General features: G+C 47.0%; 2 protein-coding genes across 3 annotated transcripts; both read left to right on the top strand.

Moving 5' to 3' along the window:
• Positions 1-19: 19 nt before the first annotated feature.
• Positions 20-13,685, top strand: m6pr (mannose-6-phosphate receptor (cation dependent)). Of its 2 annotated transcripts, none has more exons than XM_066712407.1 (7): positions 20-111; positions 7,552-7,733; positions 8,242-8,405; positions 8,765-8,874; positions 9,047-9,177; positions 9,519-9,645; positions 11,889-13,685. In XM_066712407.1, the coding sequence occupies exons 2-7, from the start codon at positions 7,561-7,563 to the stop codon at positions 12,009-12,011; spliced, it is 828 nt and encodes a 275-aa protein (XP_066568504.1). In that variant the 5' UTR covers positions 20-111; positions 7,552-7,560; the 3' UTR covers positions 12,012-13,685. The 2 variants fall into 2 exon arrangements, with proteins under 2 accessions (XP_066568504.1, XP_066568503.1); XM_066712406.1 differs by lacking the exon at positions 20-111 and adding an exon at positions 1,005-1,221.
• Positions 13,686-14,842: 1,157 nt separating this feature from the next.
• Positions 14,843-19,770, top strand: LOC136757537 (gamma-aminobutyric acid receptor-associated protein-like 1). Its single transcript, XM_066712403.1, has 5 exons — positions 14,843-15,012; positions 15,425-15,514; positions 17,002-17,080; positions 18,724-18,842; positions 19,336-19,770. Exons 2-5 carry the CDS (start codon positions 15,425-15,427, stop codon positions 19,399-19,401), a joined length of 354 nt encoding a protein of 117 aa, XP_066568500.1. The 5' UTR covers positions 14,843-15,012; the 3' UTR covers positions 19,402-19,770.
• The last annotated feature ends 1,829 nt before the right edge of the window (positions 19,771-21,599 follow it).

Raw genomic sequence — 21,599 nt, 5'->3', positions numbered from 1 at the left:
CTCCTTGCATTCCTTGATCAGCGTGTCAGACAGGAAGTGTACCTGGGGACCCGCGCGTGATTGGCTGACGGGTAGCCAGGTGTGTTTCCACAAGGACACACATGCAGACAGGTACAGACTGGTCAGAGAGAGGTGTGTCAGTGTGTCTGTCTGTGTGTCAGTGTGTCAGTGCTGGGGAATAGTTGGCTACATGTGAGTTACTTTAATTTCAGGGCAAAACAGCTACTTGCAACACTTCTGTTTTTTTGGTGGGAGGGGGCAAGAAAAGATTAGATACATATTTTCTCTGGGAGGGGGTTGGAAAACTGAGCTGATCTGTCTCTAATTCGTAAACCCAAGAAAGTCGTACTGTCAGGTCTGCTGAGAAGCCTCCAATTGAAATGTTGTGCTGTCGCCTCAACTTGAGCTCCCAGCTGGGAGATGAGAATTATAGGTCGTTGACATTTCACAACGTCTCCCAAAGTCGGCTTCGTCAGACCGTGCCTTTGTGTGAAGGATTTGATTTCCTGGAGTGAAACCAGTGTAAAATACCTGCTGTTGTTTCTGCTAGATTGTATTTGTCATTTCAAGGTGTTCATATATATGCAACATTAAAACCAGCTTAGAAAGTAGCTTTAGTCTTTTTCCCCACAGTAGTTTTTAAAGTAGCTAAAAGTCAGTCAATGTGTCAGTAAGTCAGTCAGCCATCAGTAAATATTTAGAAATAAGCACATGCAGAGCGACAGGGGAGGGGACACACAGACAGATAGCGAAATAAAAATGTCAATCTCTCACATCATGCGCCTAACAATATTCCCCAAAAATCTCCTGTCATGGCGGCCTCCTGCTTGGCTTCAGCAGTTCGCCCTACTCTCGTCACAACAAACTACCAACCATAGAAACAGAGGAAACAGTGATGCAGACGCGCGGTGCCCTCAGCCAACATGGCAGCGAGCGAGCCGGCCTCACCCTCGCTGTCACATGACGAGGGCCGTGCTCGCGGTCCAGGCGGCTGCACATGACGGCATCACGTGATGCGGGTCGTCGTCGCTTCCGCGTTTGACAACGGTGATCTGCTCATGCACGCCTTTATTCAGTGCAATTGATCAAAACACACAAGATAAAGTGTGCTTTACACGGATCATTGATCTATTGAGTCTCCCCAGAACTCATGCCAATAAGGGATCGATTCTGACGTTAAGTCTGTAGAGAAGTTTCTCCTCCGAGTCACTGGCTGCTGCGGTGAGTGAAACGCGTGTATTTGTAGTGATGTGATGCGTGTGATGTGATGTGATGTGCGTGTGCAGCAGGATCTGTAGTAACATTCAGGTTTCATAGCATCGGACTGAGTAATTACACTGCACTTCCTGTATCTGTCCGCAGATGCACTGATGTCGCAAAGTGCAAGTCCACAGAACTGTGTCCCCAGACTTCCGTTATTCTGTATATTATTTTATATAGTATATATGTATATAATCTTGTAATGTAGCGATATAAAGTTTGAATGTAGAGACGGAGAAAGTAGGGGAGGAAAAGAGGAAGGGAAACGAAGAAGAGAAAAAATATTTCCATAGTGTAGTAAAATAGTGCTGTTACAATAGGGGTCTGTAGTAACAGTGCAGTAGAGTAGTGCTGTTACAATAGGGGGCTGTAGTAACAGTGCAGTAGAGTAGTGCTGTTCCAATAGGAGTCTGTAGTAACAGTGCAGTAGAATAGTGCTGTTACAATAGGGGGCTGTAGTAACAGTGCAGTAGAGTAGTGCTGTTACAATAGGGGGTTGTAGTAACAGTGCAGTAGAGTAGTGCTGTTACAGTAGGGGGCTGTAGTAACAGTGCAGTAGAATAGTGCTGTTACAATAGGGGGCTGTAGTAACAGTGCAGTAGAGTAGTGCTGTTACAGTAGGGGGCTGTAGTAACAGTGCAGTAGAGTAGTGCTGTTACAATAGGGGGCTGTAGTAACAGTGCAGTAGAGTAGTGCTGTTACAATAGGGGGTTGTAGTAACAGTGCAGTAGAGTAGTGCTGTTACAGTAGGGGGCTGTAGTAACAGTGCAGTAGAATAGTGCTGTTACAATAGGGGGCTGTAGTAACAGTGCAGTAGAATAGTGCTGTTACAATAAGGCGGTAGTAACAGTGCAGTAGAATAGTGCTGTTACAATAGGGGGCTGTAGTAACAGTGCAGTAGAGTAGTGCTGATACAATAGGGGGCTGTAGTAACAGTGCAGTAGAGTAGTGCTGTTCCAATAGGGGTTGTAGTAACAGTGCAGTAGAATAGTGCTGTTACAATAAGGCTGTAGTAACAGTGCAGTAGAATATTGCTGTTACAATAGGGGGCTGTAGTAACAGTGCAGTAGAATAGTGCTGTTACAATAAGGCTGTAGTAACAGTGCAGTAGAATAATGCTGTTACAATAGGGGTCTGTAGTAACAGTGCAGTAGAGTAGTGCTGTTACAATAGGGGGCTGTAGTAACAGTGCAGTAGAGTAGTGCTGTTACAGTAGGGGGCTGTAGTAACAGTGCAGTAGAATAGTGCTGTTACAGTAGGGGTCTGTAGTAACCGTGCAGTAGAATAGTGCTGTTACAGTAGGGGTCTGTAGTAACAGTGCAGTAGAGTAGTGCTGTTACAGTAGGGGGCTGTAGTAACAGTGCAGTAGAATAGTGCTGTTACAATAGGGGGCTGTAGTAACAGTGCAGTAGAGTAGTGCTGATACAATAGGGGGCTGTAGTAACAGTGCAGTAGAGTAGTGCTGTTCCAATAGGGGTTGTAGTAACAGTGCAGTAGAATAGTGCTGTTACAATAAGGCTGTAGTAACAGTGCAGTAGAATAGTGCTGTTACAATAGGGGGCTGTAGTAACAGTGCAGTAGAGTAGTGCTGTTACAATAGGGGGCTGTAGTAACAGTGCAGTAGAATAGTGCTGTTACAATAGGGGGCTGTAGTAACAGTGCAGTAGAGTAGTGCTGTTACAGTAGGGGGCTGTAGTAACAGTGCAGTAGAATAGTGCTGTTACAATAGGGGACTGTAGTAACAGTGCAGTAGAATAGTGCTGTTACAGTAGGGTGCTGTAGTAACAGTGCAGTAGAGTAGTGCTGTTACAATAGGGTGCTGTAGTAACAGTGCAGTAGAGTAGTGCTGTTACAATAGGGGTCTGTAGTAACAGTGCAGTAGAGTAGTGCTGTTACAGTAGGGGTCTGTAGTAACAGTGCAGTAGAATAGTGCTGTTACAGTAGGGGTCTGTAGTAACCGTGCAGTAGAATAGTGCTGTTACAGTAGGGGGCTGTAGTAACAGTGCAGTAGAATAGTGCTGTTACAGTAGGGGGCTGTAGTAACAGTGCAGTAGAATAGTGCTGTTACAATAGGGGGCTGTAGTAACAGTGCAGTAGAGTAGTGCTGTTACAATAGGGGGCTATAGTAACAGTGCAGTAGAGTAGTGCTGTTACAGTAGGGGGTTGTAGTAACAGTGCAGTAGAGTAGTGTTGTTTCAGTAGGGGGTTGTAGTAACAGTGCAGTAGAGTAGTGCTGTTCCAATAGGGGGCTGTAGTAACAGTGCAGTAGAATAGTGCTGTTACAGTAGGGGGGCTGTAGTAACAGTGCAGTAGAGTAGTGCTGTTACAGTAGGGGGTTGTAGTAACAGTGCAGTAGAGTAGTGCTGTTACAGTAGGGGGCTGTATTAACAGTGCAGTAGAATAGTGCTGTTACAGTAGGGGTCTGTAGTAACAGTGCAGTAGAGTAGTGCTGTTACAATAGGGGGCTGTAGTAACAGTGCAGTAGAGTAGTGCTGTTACAGTAGGGGTCTGTAGTAACAGTGCAGTAGAATAGTGCTGTTACAGTAGGGGGCTGTAGTAACCGTGCAGTAGAGTAGTGCTGTTACAATAGGGGTCTGTAGTAACAGTGCAGTAGAATAGTGCTGTTACAGTAGGGGGCTGTAGTAACCGTGCAGTAGAATAGTGCTGTTACAATAGGGGGCTGTAGTAACAGTGCAGTAGACTAGTGGTGTTACAGTAGGGGGCTGTAGTAACAGTGCAGTAGAGTAGTGCTGTTACAGTAGGGGGTTGTAGTAACAGTGCAGTAGAGTAGTGCTGTTCCAATAGGGGGCTGTAGTAACAGTGCAGTAGAATAGTGCTGTTACAGTAGGGGGCTGTAGTAACAGTGCAGTAGAGTAGTGCTGTTACAATAGGGGGCTGTAGTAACAGTGCAGTAGACTAGTGGTGTTACAGTAGGGGGCTGTAGTAACAGTGCAGTAGAGTAGTGCTGTTACAGTAGGGGGTTGTAGTAACAGTGCAGTAGAGTAGTGCTGTTCCAATAGGGGGCTGTAGTAACAGTGCAGTAGAATAGTGCTGTTACAGTAGGGGGCTGTAGTAACAGTGCAGTAGAGAAGTGCTGTTACAGTAGGGGGTTGTAGTAACAGTGCAGTAGAGTAGTGCTGTTACAGTAGGGGGCTGTAGTAACAGTGCAGTAGAATAGTGCTGTTACAGTAGGGGTCTGTAGTAACAGTGCAGTAGAGTAGTGCTGTTACAATAGGGGGCTGTAGTAACAGTGCAGTAGAGTAGTGCTGTTACAGTAGGGGTCTGTAGTAACAGTGCAGTAGAATAGTGCTGTTACAGTAGGGGGCTGTAGTAACAGTGCAGTAGAGTAGTGCTGTTACAGTAGGGGGCTGTAGTAACAGTGCAGTAGAATAGTGCTGTTACAGTAGGGGTCTGTAGTAACAGTGCAGTAGAGTAGTGCTGTTACAATAGGGGGCTGTAGTAACAGTGCAGTAGAGTAGTGCTGTTACAGTAGGGGGCTGTAGTAACAGTGCAGTAGAATAGTGCTGTTACAGTAGGGTGCTGTAGTAACAGTGCAGTAGAGTAGTGCTGTTACAATAGGGGGCTGTAGTAACAGTGCAGTAGAATAGTGCTGTTACAGTAGGGGGCTGTAGTAACAGTGCAGTAGAGAAGTGCTGTTACAGTAGGGGGTTGTAGTAACAGTGCAGTAGAGTAGTGCTGTTACAGTAGGGGGCTGTAGTAACAGTGCAGTAGAATAGTGCTGTTTCAATAGGGGGCTGTAGTAACAGTGCAGTAGAGTAGTGCTGTTACAATGGGGGTCTGTAGTAACAGTGCAGTAGAGTAGTGCTGTTACAGTAGGGGGCTGTAGTAACAGTGCAGTAGAGTAGTGCTGTTAGAATAGGGGGCTGTAGTAACAGTGCAGTAAAGTAGTGGTGTTACAGTAGGGGGCTGTAGTAACAGTGCAGTAGAGTAGTGCTGTTCCAATAGGGGGCTGTAGTAACAGTGCAGTAGAATAGTGCTGTTACAATAGGGGGCTGTAGTAACAGTGCAGTAGAGAAGTGCTGTTACAGTAGGGGGTTGTAGTAACAGTGCAGTAGAGTAGTGCTGTTACAGTAGGGGGCTGTAGTAACAGTGCAGTAGAATAGTGCTGTTACAGTAGGGGTCTGTAGTAACAGTGCAGTAGAGTAGTGCTGTTACAATAGGGGGCTGTAGTAACAGTGCAGTAGAGAAGTGCTGTTACAGTAGGGGGTTGTAGTAACAGTGCAGTAGAGTAGTGCTGTTACAGTAGGGGGCTGTAGTAACAGTGCAGTAGAGTAGTGCTGTTTCAATAGGGGGCTGTAGTAACAGTGCAGTAGAGTAGTGCTGTTACAATGGGGGTCTGTAGTAACAGTGCAGTAGAGTAGTGCTGTTACAGTAGGGGGCTGTAGTAACAGTGCAGTAGAGTAGTGCTGTTAGAATAGGGGGCTGTAGTAACAGTGCAGTAGAATAGTGCTGTTACAGTAGGGGGCTGTAGTAACAGTGCAGTAGAGTAGTGCTGTTACAGTAGGGGGCTGTAGTAACAGTGCAGTAGAATAGTGCTGTTACAGTAGGGGGCTGTAGTAACAGTGCAGTAGAGAAGTGCTGTTACAGTAGGGGGTTGTAGTAACAGTGCAGTAGAGTAGTGCTGTTACAGTAGGGGGCTGTAGTAACAGTGCAGTAGAATAGTGCTGTTTCAATAGGGGGCTGTAGTAACAGTGCAGTAGAGTAGTGCTGTTACAATGGGGGTCTGTAGTAACAGTGCAGTAGAGTAGTGCTGTTACAGTAGGGGGCTGTAGTAACAGTGCAGTAGAGTAGTGCTGTTAGAATAGGGGGCTGTAGTAACAGTGCAGTAGAATAGTGCTGTTACAATGGGGGGCTGTAGTAACAGTGCAGTAGAGAAGTGCTGTTACAGTAGGGGGTTGTAGTAACAGTGCAGTAGAGTAGTGCTGTTACAGTAGGGGGCTGTATTAACAGTGCAGTAGAATAGTGCTGTTACAGTAGGGGGCTGTAGTAACAGTGCAGTAGAGTAGTGCTGTTACAATGGGGGTCTGTAGTAACAGTGCAGTAGAGTAGTGCTGTTACAGTAGGGGGCTGTAGTAACAGTGCAGTAGAGTAGTGCTGTTAGAATAGGGGGCTGTAGTAACAGTGCAGTAGAGTAGTGGTGTTACAGTAGGGGGCTGTAGTAACAGTGCAGTAGAGTAGTGCTGTTCCAATAGGGGGCTGTAGTAACAGTGCAGTAGAATAGTGCTGTTACAATAGGGGGCTGTAGTAACAGTGCAGTAGAGAAGTGCTGTTACAGTAGGGGGTTGTAGTAACAGTGCAGTAGAGTAGTGCTGTTACAGTAGGGGGCTGTAGTAACAGTGCAGTAGAATAGTGCTGTTACAGTAGGGGTCTGTAGTAACAGTGCAGTAGAGTAGTGCTGTTACAATAGGGGGCTGTAGTAACAGTGCAGTAGAGTAGTGCTGTTACAGTAGGGGGCTGTAGTAACAGTGCAGTAGAATAGTGCTGTTACAGTAGGGGGCTGTAGTAACAGTGCAGTAGAGAAGTGCTGTTACAGTAGGGGGTTGTAGTAACAGTGCAGTAGAGTAGTGCTGTTACAGTAGGGGGCTGTAGTAACAGTGCAGTAGAATAGTGCTGTTTCAATAGGGGGCTGTAGTAACAGTGCAGTAGAGTAGTGCTGTTACAATGGGGGTCTGTAGTAACAGTGCAGTAGAGTAGTGCTGTTACAGTAGGGGGCTGTAGTAACAGTGCAGTAGAGTAGTGCTGTTAGAATAGGGGGCTGTAGTAACAGTGCAGTAGAATAGTGCTGTTACAATAGGGGGCTGTAGTAACAGTGCAGTAGAGAAGTGCTGTTACAGTAGGGGGTTGTAGTAACAGTGCAGTAGAGTAGTGCTGTTACAGTAGGGGGCTGTATTAACAGTGCAGTAGAATAGTGCTGTTACAGTAGGGGTCTGTAGTAACAGTGCAGTAGAGTAGTGCTGTTACAATAGGGGGCTGTAGTAACAGTGCAGTAGAGTAGTGCTGTTACAGTAGGGGGCTGTAGTAACAGTGCAGTAGAATAGTGCTGTTACAGTAGGGGGCTGTAGTAACAGTGCAGTAGAATAGTGCTGTTACAATAGGGGTCTGTAGTAACAGTGCAGTAGAGTAGTGCTGTTACAGTAGGGGGCTGTAGTAACAGTGCAGTAGAATAGTGCTGTTACAGTAGGGGGCTGTAGTAACAGTGCAGTAGAATAGTAAACCTTTGGAATTTAGGCACACTGTTAATATTAGGATCCTTTTCATGCTTTATTGTAGATTGTCACAATGATTCGAAGTCTACTATTGGCTGGCTGCTCTGCCCTGACTCTTCTATTAGTCCTGGCGGGACAGGGACAGGCTGATGACATCACCAAGAACTGCAGATTGACAGCGGGGGAGAGCCAGACTGCCAGCGAGAGGAAAGCGCTCAGTCTCCTGGAGCCCATCGCAGACATGACGTGAGAACCTGTCACCCCCATCTCTCTGTCAGTGTTAATGTGCTGTAGTGTCCAGTCAGTCAGTCAGTGTTAATGTACTGTAGTGTCCAGTCAGTCAGTCAGTGTTAATGTGCTGTAGTGTCCAGTCAGTCAGTGTTAATGTACTGTAGTGTCCAGTCAGTCAGTGTTAATGTACTGTAGTGTCCAGTCAGTCAGTGTTAATGTGCTGTAGTGTCCAGTCAGTCAGTGTTAATGTGCTGTAGTGTCCAGTCAGTCAGTCAGTGTTAATGTGCTGTAGTGTTCAGTCAGTCAGTGTTAATGTGCTGTAGTGTCCAGTCAGTCAGTGTTAATGTGCTGTAGTGTCCAGTCAGTCAGTGTTAATGTACTGTAGTGTCCAGTCAGTCAGTGTTAATGTGCTGTAGTGTTCAGTCAGTCAGTGTTAATGTGCTGTAGTGTCCAGTCAGTCAGTCAGTCAGTGTCTATATTAACCCTCTCTTTATCTCTCCCCCTCTCTCTCTCTCTCTCTCAGGTTCTCTGCTCCATCACAGCAGGGCACTGACAGCTACACGTATTACTTCCGGGTCTGTGGCGATGCCCGTAATTCCTCCCGGGGCGGTGGGGTCGTGCAGGTCGACAAGGATGGCAAGAACACTGTGATTGGCCAGTACAGCAGCACTCAGGCATTCAGAGGCAGTGAGTGAGCGCTCGGGGACTCCACTTCCCACCGCTCTGGGGCGCTGATTCCAGTGTGGTTTGTGTTGCTGTAATAGCGAGATTCGTAACACTGACACTGATCTGTGGCCCTAGACTGCAGGGTTTCTTACGTGAATAAGTATTACGTCAACAGGAACATTCAGGAATGATGCCAAATATTATTTCCAAAATCATGACAGGACATGTCTGTTGTAATCGTGTTTTCTTTGGGTCCCTGGTGACGGGGGAGACATTAGGAGGCATCACTGCACTGTAACATACAGATTACTATAGAGAGGCATTCAGTCTCTTCCTCTCCCTCTCTCCCTCTGTCTCTCTCCCCCTCCCTCCCTCTCCAGCTGACTGGGTGATGCTTGTGTATCAGAACGGTACGCGCTATAGCGGCCACTGTGGGAAAGAGCCACGCCGTGCCATGGTCATGATCTCCTGCGACCGCAAGAGCAGAGCGGTGAGGGAGTCAGTGTGTCTGTCACTGTGTCAGTGTATCAGTCAGTCAGTCAGTGTGTCAATGTATCAATCAATCTGTCAGTCAGTCAGTGTGTCTGTCAGTGTGTCAGTCAGTGTGTCTGTGTCAGTCAGTCAGTGTGTCAGTCTCTAATCCACTGTCTCTCTCTCTCCAGTCTGGGTTCAGTGTGGTGCAGGAGGAGAGGGATAAGGACTCTGACTGTTTCTACCTGTTTGAGTTGGACTCCAGCACCGTCTGCCCCCCTCTGGAGTCCCAGCTCAGCGCTGGCTCCATCCTGCTCATAGTGTAACTACTTCACCGCTACTACACTGCTACTACACCTAGTGCTACACTACTACTACACCCCCCACCCCCTGATCTCCTGCTCATAGTGTAGCTACTAATGCACTACTTCTACTACACTGCTATTACTGCTATACTACTAATATTATTATTGCTATTATTCCTTTATTACTGCTGTTGTTATTGAAGCCTTTACTACACTGCTACTACTACTGTTACACTACTGTGCTACAACTGTTATTACTACTTCTAATACACGGCATCTTCTTTACTAATCCCCTCTCTCTCTCCCTCCCTCTGTCTGTTCGTCTCTCCTTTCTCCCTCTGTCTCCCCCTCACTGCAGGTTCTTCTCCTGTCTGTCAGTCTACCTGGTGGGCGGGTTCCTGTACCAGCGATTGGTCGTTGGGGCGAAGGGGGCGGAACAATTTCCAAACTACACTTTCTGGCAGGAAATTGGAAACCTGACTGCAGTAAGTCTGTGTGGCGGGGGGGGGGGTATACCTTTTTATCATTAATGTACTGTAGTGTCCAGTCAGTCACTGTTAATGTGCTGTAGTGTCCAGTCAGTCAGTGTTAATGTACTGTAGTGTCCAGTCAGTCAGTGTTAATGTACTGTAGTGTCCAGTCAGTCAGTGTTAATGTACTGTAGTGTCCAGTCAGTCAGTCAGTGTTAATGTGCTGTAGTGTCCAGTCAGTCAGTCAGTGTTCATGTACTGTAGTGTCCAGTCAGTCAGTGTTAATGTGCTGTAGTGTCCAGTCAGTGTTAATGTACTGTAGTGTCCAGTCAGTCAGTGTTAATGTACTGTAGTGTCCAGTCAGTCAGTCAGTGTTCATGTACTGTAGTGTCCAGTCAGTCAGTCAGTGTTCATGTACTGTAGTGTCCAGTCAGTCAGTGTTAATGTGCTGTAGTGTCCAGTCAGTGTTAATGTACTGTAGTGTCCAGTCAGTCAGTGTTAATGTACTGTAGTGTCCAGTCAGTCAGTCAGTGTTCATGTACTGTAGTGTCCAGTCAGTCAGTGTTAATGTACTGTAGTGTCCAGTCAGTCAGTGTTAATGTACTGTAGTGTCCAGTCAGTCAGTCAGTGTTAATGTGCTGTAGTGTCCTGTACTGTAGTGTCCAGTCAGTCAGTGTTAATGTACTGTAGTGTCCAGTCAGTCAGTGTTAATGTACTGTAGTGTCCAGTCAGTCAGTCAGTGTTAATGTGCTGTAGTGTCCAGTCAGTCAGTCAGTGTTAATGTGCTGTAGTGTCCAGTCAGTCAGTCAGTGTTCATGTACTGTAGTGTCCAGTCAGTCAGTGTTAATGTGCTGTAGTGTCCAGTCAGTGTTAATGTACTGTAGTGTCCAGTCAGTCAGTGTTAATGTACTGTAGTGTCCAGTCAGTCAGTCAGTGTTCATGTACTGTAGTGTCCAGTCAGTCAGTGTTAATGTACTGTAGTGTCCAGTCAGTCAGTGTTAATGTACTGTAGTGTCCAGTCAGTGTTAATGTACTGTAGTGTCCAGTCAGTCAGTCAGTGTTCATGTACTGTAGTGTCCAGTCAGTCAGTCAGTGTTCATGTACTGTAGTGTCCAGTCAGTCAGTGTTAATGTACTGTAGTGTCCAGTCAGTCAGTCAGTGTTAATGTACTGTAGTGTCCAGTCAGTCAGTCAGTGTTAATGTGCTGTAGTGTCCAGTCAGTCAGTCAGTGTTCATGTACTGTAGTGTCCAGTCAGTCACTGTTAATGTGCTGTAGTGTCCAGTCAGTCAGTGTTAATATACTGTAGTGTCCAGTCAGTCAGTGTTAATGTACTGTAGTGTCCAGTCAGTCAGTGTTAATGTGCTGTAGTGTCCAGTCAGTCAGTGTTAATGTGCTGTAGTGTCCAGTCAATCAGTCAGTGTTAATGTGCTGTAGTGTCCAGTCAGTCAGTGTTAATGTGCTGTAGTGTCCAGTCAGTGAGTGTTAATGTGCTATAGTGTCCAGTCAGTCAGTCAGTCAGTGTTAATGTACTGTAGTGTCCAGTCAGTCAGTGTTAATGTGCTGTAGTGTCCAGTCATACAGTCAGTGTTAATGTGCTGTAGTGTCCAGTCAGTCAGTCAGTGTTAATGTGCTGTAGTGTCCAGTCAGTCAGTGTTAATGTGCTGTAGTGTCCAGTCAGTCAGTCAGTGTTAATGTACTGTAGTGTCCAGTCAGTCAGTCAGTGTTAATGTACTGTAGTGTCCAGTCAGTCAGTCAGTGTTAATGTACTATAGTGTCCAGTCAGTCAGTCAGTCAGTGTTAATGTGTTGTAGTGTCCAGTCAGTCAGTGTTAATGTGCTGTAGTGTCCAGTCAGTCAGTGTTAATGTATTGTAGTGTCCAGTCAGTCAGTCAGTGTTATTGTGCTGTAGTGTCCAGTCAGTCAGTCAGTGTTAATGTGCTGTAGTGTTCAGTCAGTCAGTCCGTGTTAATGTGCTGTAGTGTCCAGTCAGTCAGTCAGTGTTAATGTACTGTAGTGTCCAGTCAGTCAGTGTTAATGTGCTGTTGTGTCCAGTCAGTCAGTGTTAATGTGCTGTAGTGTCCAGTCAGTCAGTCAGTGTTAATGTGCTGTAGTGTCCAGTCAGTCAATGTTAATGTATTGTAGTGTCCAGTCAGTCAGTCAGTGTTAATGTGCTGTAGTGTCCAGTCAGTCAGTCAGTGTTAATGTGCTGTAGTGTCCAGTCAGTCAGTGTATATATTATACTGTTCTCTCCCCCTTAGGATGGGTGTGATTTTGTCTGTCGCTCCCGGAACCGTGAAGCCCCGCCCACATACAGAGGTGTGGCCTCTGAACCACTGGGGGAGGAGCCAGAGGAGCGGGACGACCACCTGCTGCCCATGTGATCTGCAGACGACGACATCAGAGCATGACATCATCAGAGCATGACATCTTCCATACGACGATGTCATTGTTAAATTGACGTCGTAGTGACGTCCAGGGATACAAGAACTGACGCGCACACACACACACACACACACACACACATACTCTGACACTGACACACACAGTTGTCCCTCTTCCTCTCCCCCTCTCTGTGTGCAGTGTTGCCAGTGCTCATGGGAAAAATAGTCCTCAGCCCCTCAGTATCCATAGCCTTTATGAAACTGAACTACAGCTCTCAGAATCCCCCTTCTCCGCCCATTTCCCTGAACTCTGGACTCTGAACTGGACAGGTTCATCTGTCTGATGCCTGGTGGGAATGAGGCTCTTTATTTCTTAATTGATGATGCTGTTAATTGGTCTGTAATTAACTAATTAAAGTTCCCTATTGTTTTGTTTTTTATGACGGAGGTCAGACTGGGGTTGGCCTTGAGTGTGATTATCTCTCTCCACTTCTGTATGTCTCTCTCTCTGTCTGTCTCCCGGTCTCTGTGTGTCTCTATGTGTCTGTCCCTATGCGTCTCTATCTCTATGTGTCTCTGTGTGTCTCTCCCTATGTGTCTCTATGTCTCTGTGTGTCACTATCTCTGTGTCTCTCCCTATGTGTCTCTATGTCTCTGTGTCTCTCCCTTTGTGTCTCTATGTCTCTGTGTCTCTCCCTATGTGTCTCTGTGTCTCTCCCTTTGTGTCTCTATCTCTGTGTGTCTCTATCTCTATGTGTCTCTAGGTCTCTGTGTGTCTCTCCCTGTGTGTCTCTGTGTGTCTTTGTCTCTCTGTTTCTGTTTCTGAGAGTCTCTATCACTGGCAGAAGCACTGGAACTGCAATACCCAGAGTTCCCCATGGCCCGGGCTGTGACAGGACTGCTGGGGAATGTAGTTGTTTCCTTGTCACAGACTGACTGAATCCAGTTGTATTTAATTTGTCTTATGTTTTCTGTGTTCCGAGTTGATGTTTCTCTCCTGTCGAGTGAAAGAGGGAGAGACTGTCACTGACTAACTGACAGAGAGAGGCAGCGGATGGAGGGAGACGGGAGAAAGGAGAGGAGGGGGCTGGGGTGGAGGGTGGTTGGAGATTTTTACCAAACATTTTATTGAACCATACAAAGAGATGAAAGCCACTCATGGAAGAAATCAAAAGCGCACAGCACTGAGAGGAGAGGCTCTCCCTGCCATTGCTGCTCCCGCTGGCCATACTGACGAGATCGTCCCGCGGAAGGGAGGCACCTCACAGCAGCACAGTAATGGCGCCGTCCGCAGAGGAAGAGTGGTGGGAGGAGGAGAGGAAGAGGCTGCAGCCGTGAAGTGGGGGTGGAAGCAGGGGCAGACCAGCTTCAGGAAGGCTGTCAATTGTGCAGTATTGATGTGGATTGACTATGTAACCGACAGGAGAGTTTTGTGATGTCTGGCATTTAGGCGATCCCAGGGGTTACTTTTGAGAAGAGAGCAATACATAGGGGCAGGGTGGGGGGTGGAGGGGTCGATTGAAAACATGCATTTGAAAAGTAGGAGTTATTGAATAGAAGCAGGCACAGTAGGTGTTGGAAGAGCTGAATGCCACGCTTTATATTGAGATTTGTGTTGATGTTCGTTTGTGGTAATACTATCCTACTATTAAAGTTCTACTACAATCATCCTTATTCCTGCTGTCCTTCATCTCAGCGCGTTTCTGACCTCTTGGGCTTCGTCATTCCCTCTGTGAAGTGTAATGCATGTTAAACCGGCTTCTGGGTTTATAGTTTCCTGTGTGGATGGGGGGGGGGTTATTCCAGTGGTTTTGGTAGTTGTGGGGAGATGATATTGATCCTGTTCACAGTTTACTTTGTATCACTGTAGTGACATGGTCTAGGGTCTTGCCCCTGGAGCCCAACAGGGGTCTAAGTGGCCCCTGGACCCTGGCCTATATGTAAGAGCCATCTTTGCTTAATTTCCACACATCCGATATTTATCGGTTCTCCTGTCTGCTTTAAATGTATACGATGACAGTACTGTGCTCACTGGAGTTGAGTCTACAGGTACACTACAGTGCCTAGACAGGATCTTTCACGTGTACTGGCCTCCACCATGTCCTGCAGTGCCTGTCCTGGCGTGTGTCAACCCTTACAGGGGCCATGGGGGCCTGGTCACGTATTAGTATTGTGTCCAGATGCAGTCTGCTGACAGGAAACAATGTACTGCTCCACTACAGACACACTGACCGGGGGCTCGGTGTGAGTGACTACACTGCCTGTGGATTTGTCACTGTTGGTGATGCCCCACAGCCTGCTGGAAAGTGCCAGTTTTAAAAAACTTGCATCACACTGAAGAAATCTGTTTTATTGTTGCATAGTGTGGATAAAAGAGCAGGTTCACTGCCTCCATCTCTTCAAAGCAAGACTACAGTACACACACACTCCTTGCCCGGCTCTGCAGACGTGCCATGTGAGCGCAGCTCCGGTCAGTACAGCGCGTCGCCGCTCTGCGGACGGTACACGTTCAGCACGTATCTCACCCGCTGACTCCGCCCCCCTCAAGTCCATGTTTTTAACTCGCCCGCTATGTGTCAATCATGTGTCAATCCACATGTCGCACCGTGATTGGCTCCGGCCGACGTCCAGGGGGCGGGCCGAAGGGCTGGAATGCGCCCTGCCCGCAATCGGGCCAAACACGCCGTCGACCAATGAAAAAGATGTCAACAAAGCGAAGCCACCGCCTTTGCGCACTGTGATTGGCCAAAGGAACGGTCCGTCTGAAATCCGAGTCGGCTATTGGTGGAGGGGTCGCAGAGGGGTGTGTTGTTGTCGCTCTCAAGCTGCGTTCTCGTCGACATTTTATCCGAGAGGTCGGACCCGTCAACGCCTGTGCGCCTCATCGTCATCAGAGTCGATACTGCAGTATTATTATCGCTAATGCTTTTGTAAAGTACAGTATAGTACACGATTCCTTTGGTTTTCGTTGTGACATTTCGATAGAGAAATATTTGTCGTGGTAAGACCTCTTTTAAACGATATTTAAATAAGACCTTCCATACCTGTTGTTGTTGTTATAGACGGATATCGTGTTGTATTAAACGGAGTTAGTGAGCTATTTCGTTACAGTTAACCTCGCCTCTCTCCCTGCCAGGGTTATGTCTGTCTGCCAGTGAGAACTGCACTGTTAACTCTCTCTCTCTGTCTCTGTCTCTCTGTCTCTGTCTCTGTCTCTCTCTCTCTCTGTCTCTCTCTGTCTCTCTCTCTCTGTCTCTGTCTCTCTCTCTCTCTGTCTCTGTCTCTCTCTCTCTCTGTCTCTCTCTCTCTGTCTCTGTCTCTCTGTCTCTGTCTCTCTCTCTCTCTGTCTCTGTCTCTCTCTCTCTCTCTCTCTCTCTCTCTCTGTCTCTCTCTCTGTCTCTGTCTCTCTCCAGATGAACAGTCAGTATCAGCGCTCGGTGCCGTTCGAGCTCCGACGAGCCGAGGGAGAGAAGATCCGAGCGAAACACCCGGACAAAATCCCCGTGAGTGAGTGTGTGTGTGTGTCAGTGAGTGAGTGTGTGTGTGTGTGTGTGTGTGTGTGTGTGTGTGTCAGTGAGTGTGTGTGTGTGTGTCAGTGAGTGTGTGTGTCAGTGAGTGTGTGTGTCAGTGAGTGTGTGTGTGTGTCTGTGTGTGTGTGTGTGTCAGTGAGTGTGTGTGTGTGTGTCAGTGAGTGTGTGTGTCAGTGAGTGTGTGTGTCAGTGAGTGTGTGTGTGTCAGTGAGTGTGTGTGTCAGTGAGTGTGTGTGTGTGTGTCAGTGAGTGTGTGTGTGTGTGTGTGTGTCAGTGAGTGTGTGTGTCAGTGAGTGTGTGTGTCTGTGTGTGTGTGTCAGTGTGTGTGTGTGTCAGTGAGTGTGTGTGTGTGTGTCAGTGAGTGTGTGTGTCAGTGTGTGTGTGTGTCAGTGAGTGTGTGTGTGTGTGTGTGTGTGTCAGTGAGTGTGTGTGTCAGTGAGTGTGTGTGTCAGTGAGTGTGTGTGTCTGTGTGTGTGTGTCAGTGTGTGTGTGTGTCAGTGAGTGTGTGTGTGTGTGTCAGTGAGTGTGTGTGTCAGTGAGTGTGTGTGTCTGTGTGTGTGTGTCTGTGTGTGTGTGTCAGTGTGTGTGTGTGTCAGTGAGTGTGTGTGTGTGTGTCAGTGTGTGTGTGTGTCAGTGAGTGTGTGTGTGAGTGTGTGTGTCAGTGAGTGTGTGTGTCAGTGAGTGTGTGTGTCTGTGTGTGTGTGTCTGTGTGTGTGTGTCAGTGTGTGTGTGTGTCAGTGAGTGTGTGTGTGTGTGTCAGTGAGTGTGTGTGTCTGTGTGTGTGTGTCAGTGTGTGTGTGTGTCAGTGAGTGTGTGTGTGTGTGTGTGTGTGTCAGTGTGTGTGTGTGTCAGTGTGTGTGTGTGTCTGTGTGTGTGTGTCAGTGTGTGTGTGTGTCAGTGTGTGTGTGTGTCAGTGAGTGTGTGTGTCAGTGAGTGTGTGTGTCTGTGTGTGTGTGTCTGTGTGTGTGTGTCAGTGTGTGTGTGTGTCAGTGAGTGTGTGTGTGTGTGTCAGTGAGTGTGTGTGTCTGTGTGTGTGTGTCAGTGTGTGTGTGTGTCAGTGAGTGTGTGTGTGTGTGTGTGTGTGTCAGTGTGTGTGTGTGTCAGTGTGTGTGTGTGTCAGTGAGTGTGTGTGTGTGTGTGTGTCAGTGAGTGTGTGTGTGAGTGTGTGTGTGTCAGTGAGTGTGTGTGTCTGTGTGTGTGTGTCTGTGTGTGTGTGTCAGTGTGTGTGTGTGTGTCAGTGTGTGTGTGTGTGTCAGTGAGTGTGTGTGTGTCAATGAGTGTGTGTGTGTCTGTCCTTGTGTCACTGTTAGTCTGCGTCCAGGTGTATCTCTCCATGTATTAATCGTGCGTTCTATTTCAGTCCAGTATTAACTGTGACATGAGGTGTTTTGTACTGAACTGCATACACATCCCAGTCCCAGTAACGCTACACACAGTGACGGCTCTCTTGCTGTTGTCAGATTATCGTGGAGAGAGCAGCCAGGTCCAGAGCCCCAGAGCTGGACAAGAAGAAGTACCTGGTGCCCTCTGACCTCACAGGTGCGTTTCCACTACATCCCCCAGCATGCTCCTGTTCCCAGGGGCTGCAGGCAGGGCATTGTGGGAGATGAAGGTCTCTGCTGTGAGAAAACAGCTGTGTTTCTGTATCAGTCAGTGTTAATGTGCTGTAGTGTCCAGTCAGTCAGTGTTAATGTGCTGTAGTGTCCAGTCAGTCAGTCGGTGTTAATGTGCTGTAGTGTCCAGTCAGTCAATGTTAATGTACTGTAGTGTCCAGTCAGTCAGTGTTAATGTACTGTAGTGTCCAGTCAGTCAGTGTTAATGTGCTGTAGTGTCCAGTCAGTCAGTCAGTGTTAATGTGCTGTAGTGTCCAGTCAGTCAATGTTAATGTGCTGTAGTGTCCAGTCAGTCAGTCGGTGTTAATGTGCTGTAGTGTCCAGTCAGTCAATGTTAATGTACTGTAGTGTCCAGTCAGTCAGTGTTAATGTACTGTAGTGTCCAGTCAGTCAGTGTTAATGTGCTGTAGTGTCCAGTCAGTCAATGTTAATGTACTGTAGTGTCCACTCAGTCAGTGTTAATGTACTGTAGTGTCCAGTCAGTCAGTGTTAATGTGCTGTAGTGTCCAGTCAGTCAGTCAGTGTTAATGTACTGTAGTGTCCAGTCAGTCAGTCGGTGTTAATGTGCTGTAGTGTCCAGTCAGTCAGTGTTAATGTGCTGTAGTGTCCAGTCAGTCAGTGTTAATGTGCTGTAGTGTCCAGTCAGTCAGTCAGTGTTAATGTACTGTAGTGTCCAGTCAGTCAGTGTTAATGTGCTGTAGTGTCCAGTCAGTCAGTGTTAATGTACTGTAGTGTCCAGTCAGTCAGTCAGTGTTAATGTGCTGTAGTGTCCAGTCAGTCAGTGTTAATGTACTGTAGTGTCCAGTCAGTCAGTGTTAATGTGCTGTAGTGTCCAGTCAGTGTTAATGTGCTGTAGTGTCCAGTCAGACAGTGTTAATGTGCTGTAGTGTCCAGTCAGTCAGTCAGTGTTAATGTACTGTAGTGTCCAGTCAGTCAGTCAGTGTTAATGTACTGTAGTGTCCAGTCAGTCAGTGTTAATGTGCTGTAGTGTCCAGTCAGTCAGTGTTAATGTGCTGTAGTGTCCAGTCAGTCAGTGTTAATGTGCTGTAGTGTCCAGTCAGTCGGTGTTAATGTGCTGTAGTGTCCAGTCAGTCAGTGTTAATGTGCTGTAGTGTCCAGTCAGTCAGTCAGTCAGTGTTAATGTGCTGTAGTGTCCAGTCAGTCAGTGTTAATGTGCTGTAGTGTCCAGTCAGTCAGTGTTAATGTGCTGTAGTGTCCAGTCAGTCAGTGTTAATGTGCTGTAATGTCCAGTCAGTCAGTGTTAATGTGCTGCAGTGTCCAGTCAGTCAGTCATTGTTAATGTGCTGTAGTGACCAGTCAGTCAGTCAGTGTTAATGTACTGTAGTGTCCAGTCAGTCAGTGTTTATGTACTGTAATGTCCAGTCAGTCAGTCAGTGTTAATGTACTGTAGTGTCCAGTCAGTCAGTGTTTATGTACTGTAATGTCCAGTCAGTCAGTCAGTGTTAATGTACTGTAGTGTCCAGTCAGTCAGTCATTGTTAATGTGCTGTAGTGACCAGTCAGTCAGTCAGTGTTAATGTACTGTATTAACATCTCCTCTCTCTCTCAGTGGGCCAGTTCTGTTTCCTGGTGCGCCAGAGGGTTTGCCTGCGGCCAGAGGAGGCTCTGTTCTTCTTCATTGACAACCTGCTGCCCCCTGCCAGTGCCACCCTGCTGCAAGTCTACCAGGTGAGGACCGCACTACCCACGCTGCCCCGGGGCCGGGCTCTTGGGAAATGTAGTCCAGCTGTAGCAGTATTGTGGAGTGCTGGCACTCCTTGCCCCCTCCCCGATACACCGCCTCTGTTCCCTATCCTGTTGGTGTCCTCTGCTATCACTGACACTGCTGGTCCCCTAGGGCCACTGCTGCACACCGATGTGTTAATGATGCCCTTCGCGAACTGTGTGGAGGGGAGTTGGTTTTTACCATGTAATCAGTGTATTGGGTTTTATTATCCGATGGTTGTTTTGTTGTGTGTATTGGTTTGATTTCCTTAAAGGTGTAAAGATTAGGGACGGAGTTCAAACGATTTGGGCCAGGGGGGACGGGTGACAAACAAAGGAGAAAAATGTATATCATCTTTGTGTGAGGCTTTATTTTGTATAAATGATTGCTTGTTGCAAACAAACAATAAAGTCTGATAAAAGTCTCTCTCTCTCTCTCTCTCTCTCTCTCTCTCAGGATCATCATGCTGAAGACCACTTCCTCTATGTGACCTACAGCACTGAGAGCGTGTATGGAGCCTGAGATAGGCAGCCGAGAGCGAGAGCGAGAGCGAGGGGGAGAGAGAGGGATGGGCGGGACGAGAGAGGGTGGGAGGGAGAGAAGGAGAGACAGTGACTGCACAGTGTTTTCTCTTCCTCTGCCCCCCTTATGAAATGTATGAAAGCACCTTATAGAGAGAGAATAACAGAGACAGAGAAAAAGAGAGTGGTAAAACAAACACTGAATTCTCTCTCTCTCTCTCTCTCTCTCTGCCCCCCCTTCTCCCTTCCTCTGTCTGTGTATATAATGGAAAACCAATTTTTTGGTTAATTTTTTGTTCTGTAAAATATTGTTTGTATGTCAAGAGTATTTTTCAGCAGTTATTAAAAACTTTCTGATTCTACCACTGAACTACTGGTGTTGACTGTGTGTGTGTGTGTGTGACTGAGAGAGTATGTGTCTGTCTATCTCTCTCTCTCTGTGTCTCAGTTTGTGTCGATCCATTATTACAGAATAATCCATAATAACTCTGTCCCTTCAGTTTATTACTCTGACAGGCAGCGAGCCAGAGAGCCAGAGAGACGGCTGTTTTTACATGGTCAGTATCTCTAGCTGCAGTACTGCAGGGGACACCAGGTGGCAGCATTTGCCCGCAGTATTGTGTCAGAGTGAGTAGACACAGGCTGTATTTGAATCTGCGTACTGTCCTGCTACACACGGCACACTGCATAAGTACACACTGCAGCTGCATACTGCGGATGGCAAACACCTGGATTGTTCTTTAGGTAACGACAACCAAAAGTAAAGTCTGTTCATATGCTGGACTTTGACGCCTGTCCCAAGGAGAGGTCACCGAATCTGACACGGCAGTGCACGTGTGTGTGAGACTGAGGGCCTGGCAGCTCTGTTTGTGTGTGTCTTCAGTGCATTATCAGCAATACAAATCCTTCAAGAGCCTGAGATTATTTAAAATGTAGAATAATAATGGTCTATTATTATTACTATTAGTCTGTTACACTGGACTGTATTACACTGGACTGTGTAACACTGGACTGTATTACACTGGTCTGTATTACACTGTACTGGACTGTATTACACTGGACTGGACTGTATTACACTGGACTGGACTATATTCCACTGGACTGTATTACACTGGACTGGACTGTATTACACTGGACTGGACTATATTCCACTGGACTGTATTACAATGGACTGGACTGTATTACAATGGACTGTATTACACTGGACTGGACTGAATTGCACTGGTCTGTATTACACTGGACTGGACTGTATTACACTGGACTGGTCTGTATTACATTGGACTGGACTGAATTGCACTGGTCTGTATTACACTGGACTGGACTGTATTATACTGGACTGGTCTGTATTACATTGGACTGGACTGAATTGCACTGGTCTGTATTACACTGGACTGGACTGTATTATACTGGACTGGTCTGTATTCCACTGGACTGGGCTGTATTACAGTGGTGTGTGCTGGTGTAAGACAGGAGATAGGGAAAGAGTGATAGAGGGAGGGAATGAACATAAGAACATAAGAACATAAGAAAGTTTACAATCGAGAGGAGGCCATTCGCCCCATCGTGCTCGTTTGGTGTCCATTAATAACTCAGTGATCAAGGATCCTATCCAGTCTGTTTTTGAATGATCCCAAATTGTCTCTTCAGCCACATCGCTGGGGAGTTTGTTCAGATTGTGACGCCTCTCTGTGTGAAGAAGTGTCTCCTGTTTTCTGTCTTGAATGCCTTGAAGCCCAATTTCCATTTGTGTCCCGGGTGCGCGTGTCCCTGCTGATCTGGAAAAGCTCCTCTGGTTTGATGTGGTCGATGCCTTTCATGATGTTGAAGACTTGGATCAAGTCCCCACGTAGTCTCCTCTGTTCCAGGGTGAAAAGGTTCAGGTCCTCAGTCTCTCAGTAGGACATTCCCTTCAGACCTGGAATAAGTCTGGTTGCTCTCCTCTGAACTGCCTCTAGAGCAGCGATATCTTTCTTGAAGTGTGGAGCCCAGAACTGTCCACAGTATCCAGATGAGCTCTGACTAGTGCATTGTACAGTCTGAACATCACTGCCCTTGTTCTCAATTCTACACTTTTGACAATAATAATAATATGGAAGGAGAGAGAGCGAGTCCAGACACTCATAAACATCTTGTCAAACTGGTTCTCTCTCTCTCTCCCTCCCTCTCTCCCTCTATATCCCCCTCTCCCCATTCCTTCTC

Source organism: Amia ocellicauda, chromosome 1 (genome assembly GCF_036373705.1).
Source record: "Amia ocellicauda isolate fAmiCal2 chromosome 1, fAmiCal2.hap1, whole genome shotgun sequence".
NCBI classification, from domain to species: Eukaryota; Metazoa; Chordata; class Actinopteri; order Amiiformes; family Amiidae; genus Amia; species Amia ocellicauda.
This window is presented reverse-complemented; position numbering and strand designations above follow the sequence as displayed.

Bases quoted from the DNA above. Each gene is read 5' to 3' on its own strand.
- m6pr (XM_066712407.1), top strand. From the start codon at position 7,561: ATGATTCGAAGTCTACTATTGGCTGGCTGCTCTGCCCTGACTCTTCTA. The intron at 7,734-8,241 runs GTGAGAACCTGT...TCTCTCTCTCAG, and splicing joins GAGCCCATCGCAGACATGAC to GTTCTCTGCTCCATCACAGC. The intron at 9,646-11,888 runs GTAAGTCTGTGT...TCTCCCCCTTAG, and splicing joins AAATTGGAAACCTGACTGCA to GATGGGTGTGATTTTGTCTG.
- LOC136757537 (XM_066712403.1), top strand. From the start codon at position 15,425: ATGAACAGTCAGTATCAGCGCTCGGTGCCGTTCGAGCTCCGACGAGCC. The intron at 15,515-17,001 runs GTGAGTGAGTGT...TGCTGTTGTCAG, and splicing joins AACACCCGGACAAAATCCCC to ATTATCGTGGAGAGAGCAGC. The intron at 18,843-19,335 runs GTGAGGACCGCA...TCTCTCTCTCAG, and splicing joins CCCTGCTGCAAGTCTACCAG to GATCATCATGCTGAAGACCA.